Below are 17,292 nucleotides of genomic sequence, written 5' to 3'. Positions count from 1 at the left end.
AAAATTGGTCTTGCTAAAATCTTCCAAAAGTTTGTTTACCAAAATCCTACACGCAATTCTCAGTACAAAACAACCACTATATAGTCCATCCATGCCTCTGTGGATCATGCGGGCCATTAGCGTTAGAGGCTCTGGATGAGAATCATGTATGCGTCTGGTTGTACACTTTTTCTCTAAATTGGAATTGTATACATTTTTGTGCAAAAGCTCTTTTTTTTTGCGAAAAACTTCCAATCTATTCATCTTCAAACATGGCAGTACAACGAACACCAGAAATAAAAATTACATCCAGATCCGTAGACCACCTAGCAACGACTACAAGCACTGAAGCGAGCCGAAGGCGCGCCGCCGTCATCACCCCTCCATCGCCGGAGTCGGGCACAACTTGTTGTAGTAGACAGTTGGGAAGTCGTCGTGCTAAGGCCCCATAGGACCAGCGCACCAGAACAGCAACCGCCGCCGAAGAAGAATAACGTAGGTTGGAAGGATTCAACCCGAAGACACACGAACGTAGACGAACAACGACGAGATCCGAGCAAATCCACCAAAGATAGATCCGCCGGAGACACACCTCCACACGCCCACCAATGATGCTAGATGCACCGCCGGAACGGGGCTAGGCGGGGAGACCTTTATTCCATCTTCAGGGAGCCGCCCCGTCTCGCCTTCCTGAGCATGACACAAACCCTAACAAGACAGGAAAAAACGAATGAAAACGGAGCCCTTCCGCCGGCCCTTGGCAGGATCCACCGCGCCCCCCATGGCCCTAGGGCCACCGGAGACGAGGTGGACCTGCGGCGGCGCCGGCGAGAGGCAGAAACCCTAGCTTTATTTTTTGGAGGAGGAGCGACTTTATGTCTATTGTTGTGCAAAATCTCTTGATGGGCCAAAATTGGCAGAACCAAAAAACAATAGTACTCCCTCTCGCTGGGTTTATATGATTGGTGTGGGTTTGATAAATCCCTTGTTTGACTAACGAATCATGTTTTATATACGATCAAAAGCATATCACTATGTCCTTATTCAAATAAAATTTATAAACATAAATTTTAATGGCATATAAATCATGCTTTGTTAGTTAAACACCTAAGAACTCACCCCAACTATAAACAAGGGCGGAGGGAGTGCCGACAATGTATAAGCATAATCTCACGATCCGAGTTATGATGAGACTCACTACCCGAAACCAACCATGCAATAATTACCAGTGGGTGCATCATTTTTATTAAACTCTTATTTTGCTTTTGATACCCGATTAGACTATTCATGGTGGAAATAACAGAGATAGCAATATGCATGCCAGACAGGCAAAAAAGATGATGTGACAAGTAATTAAAAAAGAGAGAGACATATAACGCTAGTAATCTAAACGATCTTATATTTCTTTAGAGAAGGAATATTATGCAATGAAAAATAACTATAAAATAATAAATAAAGGTCTCTATGTCATCACCACTACCATTAGCGTTGACTACTGAACTACTGCAAGCCGAGTAAACAATTGATGAGAAGGTTCCATTCTTTTACGTTTTCAGAGCGCTGTTACAGAGGACAATGGACGAATTTTTCTATTGGTAGTAGATGGAGTTCTACCAGTAGTAGTTGCTTAATTAATTTAACTTAATTTGAAGATGGTGGTATCCCATTTGCAGCCAGACAGAGATGGAATTAAATGCTAGCTCGATGCTGCTGCTGCTCTGTCTGAGCCTGACGACGACTGCAGTAGGAGGAGTGACTCTTTGATTTGATTTGGATAATGATCTGGTCGCTGATTCTGTCACGCGAGAAAGTATCAGCTGATACCACCCTTATATGCTACCATGATACCAATTTTTAAAATTCAAATTTAAACTTGTCAAAAAAAATTCAAAAAAATCATGTATGTTCATGACATATATGCCGACAACCCCTAAAACATCATATCAAAATTTGACATACACAAAGAGAAACAAAAAAAGGCAAATCCATCATGAATAGTGTCAAAAAAGACAAAAGCAAAAATGACACTATTCACATCTGAATTTGTCTTTTTTGTTTTTCCATGTATATTTCGAATTTTGACCTGAATTTTTTAGGGGTTGTCGACATATATGTCATGAACATCCTTAATTTTTTTCAGAATTTTTTGACAAGTTCAAATTTAAATTTTTAAAGTTGGTATCATGGTAGCATATAAGGGCTGGTATCACCTGATACTTTCCCTTTCCCTCCTCTGCACGCATGCACTGGATACCGTGGATAGGGCGACCGATTGATCAACCACTGAATCTACTGCAACTCAAAATTGAAAAAACTTTCAATCTTTTCATCTTCAATCATTATAATATAACGAACATCAAAAACAATAAAAAAAATACATGTAGATCTATAGACCATATTGCTTTAGACCATCTATCTCAATCTGCTTCGCTAACTATACTGGCCATTCGCGAGCGTTGACCACTAAAAGTACGTGCCAAGTAGTACTAGTAGCCACATACTCTATTCAGCGACCGAGCAGGTAAAAAAAAATACTATGTTCAGCGCTCGAGCAAGTAAAGCCGGATGGGAGGAAGGTTCCATGCATGCATTCTTTTACGACGTTCCAGATCGTGGTTAATTACATGGCTAGGCGTGAAGATGGCATGCGTGGTGACCAACTTGCACACAGACTACATTATCATCGTATTCTCCGGCCGGCCGGCGGGCCGGCTGATTAATCAATCAATCAAGCTCTTGTCATCTTTTCCGGCAAACAAGATGAGAGAGAGGGACTGATGAAGAGCAGTGGTCCGATCGAGCCTCCTGGCCTTGCTACTCACAGTAGCACTTCGTACGTAGCCCTTTCTCTTTGATTCGACTTGTCTGCATAACATGTACGTACGTACGTACGCATGCTTGTCCAGAAATTACAAGCGAATTAGTACGTGCTAGTGCTACAAGCACGCAGGCGCAGTGAGCATACACACACACGTTGGACACACAACGCCGGCCACTCCACTCCACCGACCGACAACCCGCAGGCAAGATCAAATCTGGAGCTAAGCCGGCAGGCAGCATTACCGACTAGCAGCAGTACCGAGGATTAACCAGGACACCGACGATGGTTGTTCGCGGCAAGGCAAGCACAGATGGCACCGGCTGGCCGGGTCTCCGCCCGTTCGTTGGCGCGTCCCATCGGATTCGGATCGACATCGACTTCACTGTCAACCACAACCACCCATACGTACGCGCACGCAAACCTTGATCATTTTCATGACCGACGCCGGCCTTTACCCCTTTTTCCCCGCTCGATCATCATTGATTGATTAGTTACGCGCCCACGAGCCATATATGCGGCCTCTCTTTCTTTTGCGTGTCAATCAAATCATTGTACGTCAAAGGGGAAAAATAATGGAGAAGAAGCTGGATGCGGAAGGTACGTGCCACCTAACCTCTAAAGCTTAATCTATCCCAACCTAACCTAACCTAACCTAACCATCATGCAAGCCCTGATCAGATATTCAGATCAGATCAGGGTCAGGATGAGCCACCGACAGCAAGGAGGGAGGCGCGAAAAGGATCGCGGTGCGGGTGCGGCAGGAGCCAGAATTGGACTGTGCATGCCCGTGTGTTCACCCTCCGGCAGCAGCAGACAAACTAGTGGTGTTATTAGGATCTAATTCTATATATAGATAGACGCCTCTGTGGATCAAGCGGCAGGCCATTTAGCATTAGCGAGCGGTGCGCTGGGGCCGGGGCCGGCAGGCAGCGGCGAACATGGCATGGCACGTGCATGTGCAGTCATATCTTTTGTCAAGTACCATGTGGCATGGCGCACCCTTGTGCCTGCGCTCCGTGCGATTCCACCCAGCTGTACTGCGCCTACACTGCACCCGCACTGCTGCGTGTAAGGTGTAACCATGGACCACGGGCGACCAAATCCAGCGCCAACCATGTGGACGCAATTCATAGCTGGCTCTTGGTCGGTCGCAGAATCGCAGGGCGCAAAGCCAAAGCTACAGCATGGTACCTTCAGAGTTAAGAATCCTGGCCTGGCCTGGCAGGCTTTCAATTCTTCTTGATACCTACACTAATAGAAATCTGGTGAGCGGATGAAGCATAGAACTGGAACTAGAAAGAAAAACAAGAATATGACAAACTAACAAGAGCATGCAGGCATTTATCCAGTTTAGAATTTACCAAAACAAGCTAGATAAATAATGTGCAGCTTCCTCTATTACAAACGGCATTCTTGCCTTACAGAGAGAAAAATACAAGTTGTTTTCAGTTTGTACATACATAATACAATCCTTGGGGCATAGCATACAGACGACAGCTCTCAGTTTCGGCTCACTTACATACATTTTATCCCTCTCCATTTAAATCAAGGTCAACAAATAAAGAATTGCTGGATGGCTGGACAATGAAACAACACTGACTTGGCTGACTGTATCCTTGCTTCTTCGTGGCCGAACTGCACAGAGGTGAGGTGAACAAGGGTTGCCGCAGCCTCCCGTCTGCCCAAATATTTTGCATATATGAGGCCCAGCTACCCACCATGGAACAAAACCAATAACTTAACACTTGTTGCATGTTTGTTTTCTATCTACACAGGGGATGGAGGAATGGAAGACAAAAAATTTATGGGCACAAAAACACCTTCAAAATTACTCCACATGATGACTCATTTTGATCGTCCATCCTTTCATCTCCTAGGTGCAGTCCAGACCGCACTCCTCCAGAAGAGGGCCGTCGGTCTTGGCAAGGAAAGGGTTCACACGCACCCACAGGAGCGAGATGATAGAAGCCAACAGGATGGACCAGACGATGACGATCGTCGGGGTCCTGTTCTGCCTTCCAAGAAGACCCTTGAGGAACGGGTAAAGATGGACAATCACCCAGAACGCAAAGAAGAGCTTCCCGAAGAGAGGCCCCCATGACTCATATCCGTTGTTGATAGCGTTGGAGATGCCGGCAACCACCCCGATGAAGTTCAGCAGGAGCAGGGTGGTCGGGGGTATCAACAGGGTTGTCCATTTGAAGGTGTACAGCTCCGAGAACTCCTCATCGTCTCCAGCCTTTGTTGTGACGGTGAAGCTCGTGTCCACACCAGCTATCACCTTGAGAAGTCCTTGGAACACGGCAAACAGATGGGCAGATACACCTCCAATGACCCAGAACTGCTCATTCCTCCACCAATCGTCAACCGCTACACGAGCCCATCTCATTTCCAGAATACCAGTAGCAAAAATGCAGATGAAAAGAGACATGTACCAGATACTGGCAAGATTGCTAAGCTGCAAGACAGAACCAAAAGGGAAGGGAGTAAGGTTTAAATCGTACCAGACTTGCTACTTCACAGCAGATAGAACTACAAGCTAAGTATGCTTTACCTCTGGAGTGATGAACTTTCCCGTTAACAAGCAGATGGCCGGCAACGTGCAGTAGGCCAGAAGTGGAATGGACGTCCAAGGATAGACGATGGAGTTGATGTAGGAAAATCTTTCCAAAAATTTCAGTCCGCCACCATACCCATACCAAAGCGGGCAATGGTTGCTGAAGAAGATCTCAATAGATCCAAGAGCCCACCGAAGAACCTGGTTAAGACGATCCGAAAGATTGAGAGGCGCGGAACCTTTGAATGCAGGTCTTTTAGGTATGCAGTAAATCGACCGCCAGCCATGGCAATGCATCTTAAACCCAGTTAGGATATCCTCTGTAACTGACCCATAGATCCAGCCAATCTGCAATAAATAAATAAACAAATGATTATGATTTATTACTACCAGGCAACAGATATTTGAACTGCCTAATCAGCAGCGCACAGCAACCAAGCTCCTGACTGTACCTCTTTTCCCCAGTCTGTCTTGTCTTCATAGCCACAACCGATGACATGTATAGCTTCCTTCAGAAGAGAAGCTGGACTATCACACCTCAGGGTACCACCATTCTCAAGAAGAGTTGATGCAACAAAAACAGCAGACTGGCCAAATTTCTTCTCTAACTTCTGCTGATTTACAATACCAGCCTTCTGAGTTTCAGCTCCTGCCAAGAACATTGCAATGTAGGCCGTGTTAATACTAACTAATGAAGATATTTCTAGAGTAACCAGTGTTGGAAATTGAGTGGTACCTGCGGCAGCTTCGTCAATTTCACTAAGTGCGTACGCAGGTGATTGATTCTCTTCCTTCTTGAAAAACAACCTCTTCTTCTTCTCTGTCTTAGGCTTGGTAACCTTCTTCTTGTTCTTCCTGTTACCAAAGCAGAAACAGCACACACACCACTTTGGCCAGCAGTTGCAAGTCCTTGACGGTGGCTTCTTTGTTTTGGGAGCATCATAACCATACAGCGCCTGCCTTCTAAAGACACATCCCGTGCCAACATAGATGGGGCCTTGAATACCATCCAAACCTTTCATGTTGATCTGTATGGGACAAATGTTAGGGAAACTTCATCGAAGTTACACAGAATGTAGACAAGAGAAATATCTTAGAAACATGAAATCCAAGTCTTACATCAAAGAAGACGACATTCTTGTTAGCATATCGATCGTGACGATCAATGGAGTCGAATCTTTGTGGGAACTGCACGTAGCAAACTTTCTTTCCTACCAAAGGATCCATCATAAAACACATTGCTTCCTTGACTGCCTTGCTGTTGTTCACATAGTGATCACAATCCAAGTTCAGCATATATGGAGCATTCGTTAGCACAGCAGAGACACGGACCTGTAAAAGAGCCAACCATTAGAAGGGAACTTAAAATCACCATGTGCTACTACTAGCTATAGAGAAGACTAGCCGAAAATGCATCCAAAACATTATTATTACCAATGCATTCATAGCACCAGCCTTCTTGTGATGGTTATAGCCTGGCCGTTTTTCTCTTGAAACATAAACCAATCGAGGCAGCTCATTTCCTTCCACATCAAGGCCACCACTTTGACCAAGGAAGACCTAAAGGTAGACAAAACCGGACTTCATTAGGGCAAAGTGGGAAAAGGAAGAACCATTTGATGTCAGCATATAGACTGGATAGCACCACGAACTGTAATAAGCATACCTGAATCATTCCAGGGTGATCACGGACATTGTTTCCAGGCCAGGGAGTTCCATCCTGCATGGTCCATCCTTCCTCAGGAACTTTCTGGGCTTTAGCAACCAAGGCATTGATTCTGATCTTGAATTCCTCATACTCTCTCTGTAAAAGAAGACATGGCCAAAATTAGCATACACTTCTATCAACTGATGGAACATAGCAAAGTGGCTGAAATTATGCACCTTCATTGCTCTCCTGTCCCTAACAAAGTTTGGTACCACCTTGTCTTTCAGGTAGTCTATCTTCTGTTGGAAGTACCACTCTGGAGCACGAGGCTCAATGCTATACTTCTTACAGAAAGGAACCCATTTCTTTGCAAATTCAGATGTTTCAGACAATCCTTCGAATGTCAGCATGGCAGCACCATCATCAGAAACATAGCAAGAGAGCTTGTCAACCGGATAATCTACCGCCAGGATAGATAGGATAGTGTTTGCTGTGACCAGCGGAGGCTCCTTTGCGGGATCGACCGTACTGACAAAGAAATCAACTGGGGCGAGTTGAGATGGCTGGCCTTCCTTGTCGAACCTGACAGTACAACACAAGCAGTTAGTTCCATAACTTTGGGAGAATAACAGAAGGCAAGTATTAATAGGTGGCAGCAGTAACCAACCTCAATGTCAAGCGGTCAAGGTAAGTCTCCCTCTCAATAGGAAACCACTTGGGGAATTGATCAAGAATCCAAGACATGGCAAACCATATCTCACATATGACAGATATGAGCCACAAAACAAATGCATCATGCACCGGATGCATAACACGATAGTGGAAGAAGAGACACACAATCACCAAACGGATCACAATGATCATCCTGTAGGGATTAATCAGGCTTGAAGGAATGGGAACCTTTCTGGACAGTGGCTGCCTAGCTTCATCCATTCTGGTAAATAAAATCAAGAAAAAGTTAGTACTCAAGCACAGAGTCTAGTAACACATTTTACAACAAAAAAAGTTTTGTCTAAGCAAAGACCAGATAGAATTTTCTTCCTTGCAGTCAAAGATACAGATAAACAGAGAACTATTATTTTTTCTAGCATATAGTCATTACTAAATGGCACTGGCGCAGTTACAACTTCATCCAGCTTAGACAAATGCAGCAGTTTTAAGATAGATAAATCTAGGGAATACGAATTCGCCAAATTGTTTCCCTGTTTTAGCAAAATGTATATATTCTTTTGGCATTTTAGGTCCTCTACGGAGCACATCGCGACACTCTAGTGGATATTCTTTTGGCATTTTAGGTTGTCTACGGCGCACATCGCGACACTCTAGCGAAGCATGAAATCTCTAGTCTGTTTGACCAATACTAGTGCAGTTGAAACCAAGAATTAATCAGAAAGGCGCTAAAGAACAAACTAATAGATGGCTGCTGAGCGAGTTTCTAGTGTCGTACAGTGGCAGATCTGCATCGTCGCCATCCCCGTTCCAGTCTTTACCGCCATCATTTCTGGCCTGATGCAGCCTCTCCTGCTTCTGCTTCCAGCTCTCCATCCTCTCCTTCCAGGCGACGCTACCGTACCCGTAGGAACCAATATCCTTGGATGGGTCCATGGATCTTGGTTGCACTGCAACACAAACAACCATCAGTTTCCCTGAACCATTGTTACAGCTAAATGCTAGTAGGAGATGATGATATTTCGAAATGCGCACCAGGAAGGTTGGAATCAGCATAAGGGAGCGGGTGGATCCTCTTTCCCCCTCCGCCGACGAAGGAAGGAACAAGGGCGTGCTGCTCCGGTGGGATGTCGTCGACCTACACACAGGGAGCGAGCAATTGAGCATCCAGCAAGCCAAACAGTCTGATATTATGGCAGAGGAGTGTGAGATTTGCAGGTGGTTAATGAATTACCATCTGGCCATTGGTGAGGAGGGGAACATTGGGGTTGGGCTGGAAGGGCTGGTGCACGCCGTCGAGGTCGCCGCCGCGGCCGTAGGTCATGTGGGCGTGGAGCATGGACTCGGCGGCGTACTGCGAGTCGTCCCTGTCCCTCCAGTTGAACTCGTCCTCCAGGTCGTCGGCGCCGTCCTCCTCCTCATCCCCGGGGACACGCGCGCACCCTGCAGGCAGCAAATCAGGACCAGAAAACGCGTCAAATCCCATCGAAATTGGGGGAGCTCGGTCGGTGGCGGCATTGGGGAAGGGTGGGCCGAGAGTGAAAGCGAGAGTGGAACAAACCCTTGAGGCGCTTGTAGCGGGTCTTGCACTGCGGGCAGTTCTGCGTGCCCTCGCGGCGCTCGTACTCGTAGCAGTCGCGGCAGACGGGGAAGGCGCACTCGTTGCAGGCGACGAAGGGGTCGCCGCCGGGGCCGAGGCCGAGGTCGTCCCCGCAAATCTGGCACGCCCCGCGGTTCTGCTGCTTCAGCGGCCTCGCCTGCACCCACCGCCACACAAACAGAAGAAGAGATTGAGAAACGGCACCCTAACCGAAACCCCGCGGCCGGCGCTGACCGACACGGAGAAGAACAGGCTCCGGAACCCTCGCGCGCGGATTCCGCGGCGACCGAGCCGAGCCAGAAGCGAAGGACTCACCCCTGGCTCCCCGTCGCGGCGGATGACGACGAGCTCGTTGCGGTTGTGCGAGCCGGCGACCAGCCCCGCGCTGGCCTCCATCCCTCAGACCCGCACCAGATCCCCCGGATCCCGAGGCCCGCGCCGAGGCAGAGGCGGTCGCGGCGCGGCGGCGGGCGGGGGATGGATTGCGGGAGGGGAATGGGGAACGAACGGAATGAATTGGGGAAGGGCTGGGGGGCTTCCGCCTGGTGTTGTAGTACCAGTGCGATGTGGTGTGGTGTGTTTTTTTTTTATTCTGCGACGGGACGAATCGGTGGTGGTGGTGGTGGTTGCCCTCCTAGAAACAGCTCATCGCCGCCCCCAACCCGCTGTGCCCTGTGCCTCTGTGTGTGTGTGTGTTTCGACAGCTCCCCCTCACATGCGCCCCAGTTTTTGTACTACTCGCTCGCCCCGCCCCGCCCCGTCGGCCCTCCCCTCCCCTCCCCTCACTTTCTCTCTCTACACCCACCCACCCCCCTGCGTTTCTCTCTCTAGACTGTCGGTTCCCTACTCCCTCTGAATCTGAATTATTATTATTATTATTATTGTTGCGACGAGTTAATAATCGGTAGGAGTACCTTGCTTGTAACCACGGCGCAACCACCACCCCTGGCATGTGCGGGCAGAGTTTTTTTTTCTTTTTTCTTGAGCCGCATGTGCGAGCAGAGAGAAAGGGGAGGAGGAAAGTGTCGGTGACGGTGTGGCGCTACTGCGCACCGGAGGCCGGGCCGGGCCGGGCCGGATGACTGTTGACCCTAGACTCCTACCGGAGAGGGAGAGCGGGGATGCGTTGGTTGGGGTGTCCGTCTCGCACCGGTCAACAAGGTTGTTACGCTTTTCTCGAGAGGAAAACGGCATGGGCGCTATCTATTTCTCTGTTTACAAGATCAAAGATCAGAGTGTGAAAATGAAAATTTGGTAGCCTGTACGCGTCTGCCTACAGAGGATCCTCTGCTTTGCAAACTTGGGAAAGGAGAGGAGAAGGTCGCTGCTTGGGCTGAAATACCCATGGTACAAAAAGGGATTTACTGCCACTACTAATGTTTGTTCTTCTGGAAAGAAAAGAAAAGAAAAGCCTCGTGGGGAAAGTGGCGACGGAGGAGGATCGTCCATGTGCCCCAATTCGCCCATGTGCACACAGTACTACTAACACTACTCTGCTCCGTAGACTGATTGCAAATTTCACCTCCTCCTATCCTAGAGCAAAAACAATTACACACTAAATAATGGTATTGTCGAGTAAATTTACGCTCTCCGACGGAGTGAGCGAGCGTAAAACCAGAGAGATTTTTTGGACGAAACTGATGAAAAGGACGGGTGACGTGAGGGAGACCGGTAGGAAAACGGGAATGAAAGAAAGAAAGGAGCCCGCCAACTAACGAGAAAAACCAAAATAAATAAACAAGCATTAGCATGAGTATCATAATTTAATTCAGAGGAGGAGAAGAGTTCCGTTTCGATGATGGCGTATTTTGCATTGCATTGCAGCAAGAGGAGACAAGTGTCGGTACGAAGTGGAGCGAGCGAGCGTTCGTTGGCTCACTGATGATGACGACGATGATCTCGACCCACCAACCCACTCGCTTATTCGCTCATATTTTATCTCTCGGACCGTGACAGCACAACATACTCGTTTTCTTCATTATACTACTCGCCTCCTCCACGACCCGATCAGGATCACACATCGCCTTTTAGTCCGTGGCCGGAGATTAGTTAGAAGAATAATAATCCGGATTATTATCATTATTATTGTTAGCAGCGGGCAGCCTGGGATGATGGGGCCGGATGTCTCTGTCGGTGGGCCCGCCCGCCCGCCCACCGACTGGAGCTCTTGGATTAGCAGGCAGTTCGTCGAGCTAGCTAACACTGCGCGCCCGTGATTACTCCGGCCGGCCGCCTGCACATCTCTGTCGCCTCTTAACTCTCTCTCTCTCTCTCTCTTCAGAATTGGACGCTGCATTTTTATTTCTTCTTCTTTGGACGACACCGCAGTTACTTTTAGCTGTGGTCTTTGGCCCGAGATGGTAGCGAACCAAACATGGCTGCAATCAATGTGCCTCCGTAGATTGGTCGTTTCTTGTCTTTGTACATACACTCCGTGGTACAGTACGCCTGCAATTGGCCCTGCACCGAAACCCATCGGCAGTTACTTGCTTCTTCTAGCTAGCACGAAGAAGGCGCACAGGCCAGATATTTTGTTCGGACGCACACGGAAAAGTGATGATGTGGATCGCCGCGTCATGGGATCGTCTTGTTTGCTAGTACGTACTCCGCTTGTGGGCCGTCCGATTGGCGGGGCATCGGACGGTGGAGGCCGCGCGCTCGTGCTCTAGCCCTTTTTCCAGTGGAGGAAGATGGTAGTAGTACTACTCCGCTAGCTAGCTCCGAGTGTCCGAGCTCTCTCTGCGTGTGTGTGAGAGAGATTCACGATCACACGCTTTCCCCGGCCCACCTCTCCCTTTTGGCCAGCCACAGACTACCGACACCTGAACTAACACACACACTCCCACATCTCAATCATCATCATCATGGCGTTTCACAAAAGGGTAAACGAACCCCGCGATTAAGGGGCCTTAACCCCCACGACGCCTAAGCTAAACTTAATAACTAAACTAAAAGCTCGCCCGGTTGGTGGGCTGGCGTTCGTTAGCGTACTACTCCTAGTACTACAGTATACAGTGAGCGAGAGAGGACCCGAAATACTTTTCTCTTTTTTTACACCAATCAGTTAAGCGCGTTTGCTTCTCGCTCGCACGAGATCCAGACGGAGGGTAGGTCGATTCGATTGCGTGGCATCAATGGCCGCATCATTGCTCGACCGTCTCGTCTCTCTTTTTTAACCTGTCACCGGGTGCACGTCATTTGCTTCCTTACTGGCAAGGCCTGCGCCTGCGAACGACGCATGAATCCTCTGCCGCTGTAAAAGCTTCACCGTCCGAGATCCGATGATCCTACTACGTAGTACAGTCCCGAGCGAGCATCAGCTCCGTTATCTTCCACACACTTCTCACTCGAAAGCTGAGGCTGCACAGAGTAGTAGTAGTAGTAGTAAAATAACAGCGCAATTAAACATGTGCACGGATCACATGGGAATCAATTTGACCGCGGGGGTTTATGATTTAATTACTGGTGGCTTTGCAACTGGCAAAGCGAAGCAGCTTGATCTCATCTCATCTCATCTCGCGCCGGGTCAAGGTCGCCACCCATGTGTTTGGATGGCATGGCTCGATGCATGCGGCTGGCTTAATTGCTCCACCTAGCTGTACCACGCGCGCGCGCTCCCGAATTTAGCCTCATGTACGCCTACTTGCACGCCCTTTGTTTCTCTCTTTGTTATTATTATACCTGTATATCAGCGATCCTCCGGAGATCCCTTTTGTCTTCTTTTTTGCTTCAGATCCGACCTCCTCCGAGCGACGATCCTTCCGCGTGCTGGTTGGCGGCCATTGCTGGAAATTGAAATGGGGGCTAGCCCCAAATAGAATAGAAATTCAGTTAATGCATGCCATGACAGCGTTGCTCCGCCTTGCTTCTTTTTGCCTGCCTTGCGTTTTGCCTTGTTTGACCAAAAACAAGGGACGGAACAGGAATGAACTGCAGTGCCCAGGTCCTTCCCTGTCCAGTTTTTCCTACTTCTTTTCGAGAAAAAAGATTTTTTTTTCACATTGTTTTAGGTGTAATAGCATCTACAACTGGACTTGCTAAATTTAGCCTTTGGATGTCCGAGGATGTGCCGGGCGCGTCTGATAAATTTGACATAGCAAGTCTATACAATCGGGCATAGCAAGTTCACAAAATATCGGATATAGCGAGTTCGTCGATCGAGTATGATCTATAACTAAACAGTAGATAAAAGATAGATATCAGACACCGGACTTCACCACTTCCTCGATGACCTTCCTCTTGGAGTGGCCGAAGCGGCGGTTGTACTCCTCGGTGTAGGCAGCGCCCAGAAGTACGGTTGCGTCATCAGTGGTGGTGAGGTCGTCCTCCACGTTGGTGGACAGTAGCCCAGGCACATATATGCAAGACCCGCAACCGAACCATCTATATCGAGCCGGCGCCACCCTCTTCCTTCCACGGCGAGTAACCCGCTCCTCTGACTGAGGAAGCCACGGGCACGAGCACCCAATGACGTTCGTGAGGAGCAGTGGCTGGAGGAGCTAGAATCTGACTTGGCGAGTGCATCCCAGTCAATGGGGACGGGAGGGGAACATACGAGGAGGGTACAAACCGGAGCGAAGTGTCAAGGGAGCGGAGTAGTCAAGAGTGTTAGGGTTTGGTCCAAATGGGGATGGTATGGGGTTTATGTGGGGTCAGGGTGGCGCAACATGGGTCGGTCTGACGTGGCGGCCACTCTACGCATGTCCAGACTTCGTCATATTTGCCTCACATATGGACTGGCTTTGAGGGGTGCCACACAACCTAGAGATTTGGGCCAGATTTGAGGTGTGCGTTTTTTGGGCCCAGGCAGTCTGGGTTGTCCTACTGATAATCAGGGGCGTGTAGGAGGTCCTGTTGTGGGCGCTCTAAGAGCATCTATAGTCAGGCGCCTCAAATGCCCGGGTGGATGCCCCGGTCACTGGCCTATCAAAAAATGCGACCCTGACGGGTGCCTCAAACGCCCGAGCTAACCGGCACCCCTCATATCCAGCCCAAATGCAGGGCGGACATGGGGAGGCCTGGGCGCGTCCGCCAAGTCATACCCGACACCGACCCCACCACAAATCCACCCCCTGTCTACCAATTTCATTTGCTCTCTCTTCTATTATTTCTCCTCCGCGCCGACCTTCTTGTAGCTCCGCTGCCACTCGCTCCTCCGCCGTCGTTCGGCGCCTCGGCGCCACCAGCACTAGCACAATAGCCCCCCATCCATGCTTGTTGCTGCGGAGATCATCGCCGACCTGGACGCCATTGCGATACGTCTAACAACTTTTCAGGCACACCTTGCCCTTGATGTGTTTGACACATTGTTCGGCCAGGTTTTTTTATGATTTATTTATAGGAAAAATTATGAATTCTTATGCTTTGTCAGACGAGGTGTATGGACCAACGGAGCTTGATAAAATGATTGAAAATGAGTTATTCGATTCATCAGATTCGGATGAAGAAGTGGATATGATCATGCTCATGAGCATGCAATGGGAAATAGACCGACAAGTGGAGCATATTCTCAACTTCAATGACTCAATCAAAGGGAGAAGAGTCACTAATCGGGATAGGGCCTCTCGTGCATGGCTATTGTACAAGGACTCATTTGCTCCGGACCCAACTTTCCCAAATGATCCATGGTTTCGTTGTTGTTTTCTTATGCGCAAACCATTGTTTTTACGCGTTGTGGAGGGAGTGGAGGCACACGATGACTACTTCAAGATCATTAGGGATTGTTGCGGCCAACTTTCTCTCTACTAAGCAGAAATGCATGGCTCCTCTAAGGATGTTTGTACTTGTTATTGCCGACAATGTCGTTGGTGATATGGTCCGGATGGAGGAGGGCACATGTCTGAACTATCATATTTGCCCACACCATGGTGTAAGTGTTTGGAGCAGAGAATTAGAGAGAACCAAATGTGCAGGACAAAGAAAAGTTGTTGGCTATTGGAGAGGTATGAGTTTTTTCATAATGCTTAGATCAATTTATTGCATGCATTGACAATGAAAGAACTGCCCAAAGGTTTGTGTGGAATGTACCAAGGGCACACCAAAGAGTCCACCATCATACTGGAAGGAGTGGCATCACATGACTATGGATTTGGCATGCTTTCTTTGAAATACCGGGTTCTCACAACAATGTCAATGTGCTTCAACGATCTGGCGTGTTCATGAAGCTTTGTAATGGGGAATCGTCGCCTTGCAACTACACTGTCAATGGCCGCAACTAGAACATGTGATACTATCTTGCCGCTGTCATCTATACTAAGTGGGCAAAGTTTGTGAAGACTATATTCAAACCACAAGGCAACAAACAAAGCCATTTGCAAGAAGGCATGAAGCAGCTACGAAGGATGTGGAGAGGGCATTCGGAGTGCTTCAAGCTTGCTGTGTGAAAGGATCGGCAAGAAAGTATGCTAGGTGGACAACCTATATAACAAGCAACACAAGAACAAGTGCAAGCACAAAATAAATACACAATAAAAGCTTGCACAAAGTAAAAGAACGAAAAAACTGATGTCTACTACACAACTTTATTCTTGTTGACTTTATTGGGCCTCCAAGCGAAGAATTTTGTAGGACAACAACAAATTTCCCTCAAGTGGATGACCTAAGCTTTATCAATCTGTGGGAGGAGTAGAATGAACATGGTTCTCTCTCAAACAATCATGTAAGCAAATAAAACTAGTCTCTCGTGTCCCCAGTACAATTGTCAGTTGTATAGGTGCACTAGTCTAGCGAGTGACGGTGATAGATGTGTAATATGGATGGTAGACATAGCTTTTTTATAATCTGTATAAATAAAAATGGCAAGGTAGCAAGTAACAAAAGTGGATGGAAATGGTGTCTCAATGCTAGAAACAAGGCCTATGGTCCATACTTTCACTAGTGCAATCACTCAACATCATTAACATAATTGAAACACATGATAATCCCTCAAAGTGCGGCATAGAATCACTCCAATGCTTCTAATTCTGTCGGAGAAAGTGGGATGAAATCGTGTAGGTAGTAAACCATCTCAAAGTTGTGTCTCCAATCAATCTATTGAACCACCTTCAAAGTGTCACGAGTAGTTCTAGTGACCGTACTACAATAAGACAATGATACGTATCAATCAACTCTTATCTCACCTAGATTATCCCAATGTCTCCTCGGGAATCCGCGAGTTAAACATGCATCAGGTGATCTCAAGTACAAAATATTCAATCCAACATAATGAAACCTTAAAGAGTGAGACTCAATTCACCACAAGGGAGAGAGAGAGGGGGGGGGAAGAACATCATAAGATTTCACTACATTGATAAAGCTCATAATACATCAAGATCGTACCTAATCAAAAACACCAAAGAGAGATCAAACATATAGCTACTGGTACAAACCCTCAGTCCCCAAGGATGGACTATTGACGCATTGATACGTCTCCAACGTATCTATAATTTTTGATTGTTCCATGCTATTATATTACCCCTAATGGATGTTTATGGGCTTTATTTTACACATTTATATCATTTTTGGGACTAACCTACTAACCGGAGGCCCGGCCCGCATTGCTGTTTTTTTGCCTATTTCAGTATTTTGAAGAAAAGGAATATCAAACAGAGTCCAAACGGAATGAAACCCTCGGGGGCGTGATTTTTGGAACGAACGTGATCCAGAGGACTTGGAGTGCAAGTCAAGAAGCAGCCGAGGCGGCCACGAGAGGGTAGGGCACGCCCACCCCTACAGGGCGCGCCCCCCTGTCTCGTGGGCCCCTCGGGCGGCCACCAACGTACTTCTTCCTCCTATATAAGCCTACGTACCCCGAAAGCATCCAGGGAGCCAATGAAACACAATTTCCACCGCCGTAACCTTCTGTATCCGCGAGATCCCATCTTGGAGCCTTCGCCGGCGCTCTGCCGAAGGGGGAATCGACCACTGAGGGCTTCTACATCAACACCATAGCCCCTCTGATGAGTTGTGAGTAGTTTACCACAGAGCTTCGGGTCCATAGTTATTAGGTAGATGGATTCTTCTCTCTTTTTGGATCTCAA

General features: G+C 47.8%; 1 protein-coding gene across 2 annotated transcripts; it reads right to left on the bottom strand.

Annotated features, from left to right (window-relative positions):
- Positions 1–4,140: 4,140 nt before the first annotated feature.
- Positions 4,141–9,952, bottom strand: LOC119312708 (probable cellulose synthase A catalytic subunit 3 [UDP-forming]). Of its 2 annotated transcripts, XR_005151420.1 has the most exons (15): positions 9,590–9,952; positions 9,236–9,431; positions 8,909–9,117; positions 8,710–8,812; positions 8,453–8,624; positions 7,673–7,939; positions 7,242–7,587; positions 7,024–7,161; positions 6,792–6,917; positions 6,477–6,689; positions 6,094–6,385; positions 5,810–6,006; positions 5,355–5,705; positions 4,621–5,258; positions 4,141–4,478 (listed from the first exon to the last, which is right to left on the bottom strand). XR_005151420.1 is itself a non-coding variant. In XM_037588462.1 (14 exons), the coding sequence occupies exons 1-14, from the start codon at positions 9,668–9,670 to the stop codon at positions 4,674–4,676; spliced, it is 3,276 nt and encodes a 1,091-aa protein (XP_037444359.1). In that variant the 5' UTR covers positions 9,671–9,952; the 3' UTR covers positions 4,157–4,673. The 2 variants fall into 2 exon arrangements, 1 of the variants encoding a protein (XP_037444359.1); XM_037588462.1 differs by having other exon boundaries at positions 4,157–5,258.
- Positions 9,953–17,292: the final 7,340 nt, after the last annotated feature.

This window comes from Triticum dicoccoides, chromosome 5B (genome assembly GCF_002162155.2).
Source record: "Triticum dicoccoides isolate Atlit2015 ecotype Zavitan chromosome 5B, WEW_v2.0, whole genome shotgun sequence".
Classification (NCBI taxonomy): Eukaryota; Viridiplantae; Streptophyta; class Magnoliopsida; order Poales; family Poaceae; genus Triticum; species Triticum dicoccoides.
The sequence above is the reverse complement of the archived record's forward strand: the minus strand, read 5'-3'. Positions and strand labels throughout refer to the sequence as shown.

Excerpts from the sequence above, each read along its gene's own strand:
- LOC119312708 (XM_037588462.1), bottom strand. The coding sequence starts at position 9,670 with ATGGAGGCCAGCGCGGGGCTGGTCGCCGGCTCGCACAACCGCAACGAG. Across the intron at positions 8,813-8,908 it reads TCCTCACCAATGGCCAGATG|GTCGACGACATCCCACCGGA; the intron begins GTAATTCATTAA and ends CCCTGTGTGTAG. Across the intron at positions 6,690-6,791 it reads CTGGTGCTATGAATGCATTG|GTCCGTGTCTCTGCTGTGCT; the intron begins GTAATAATAATG and ends GCTCTTTTACAG.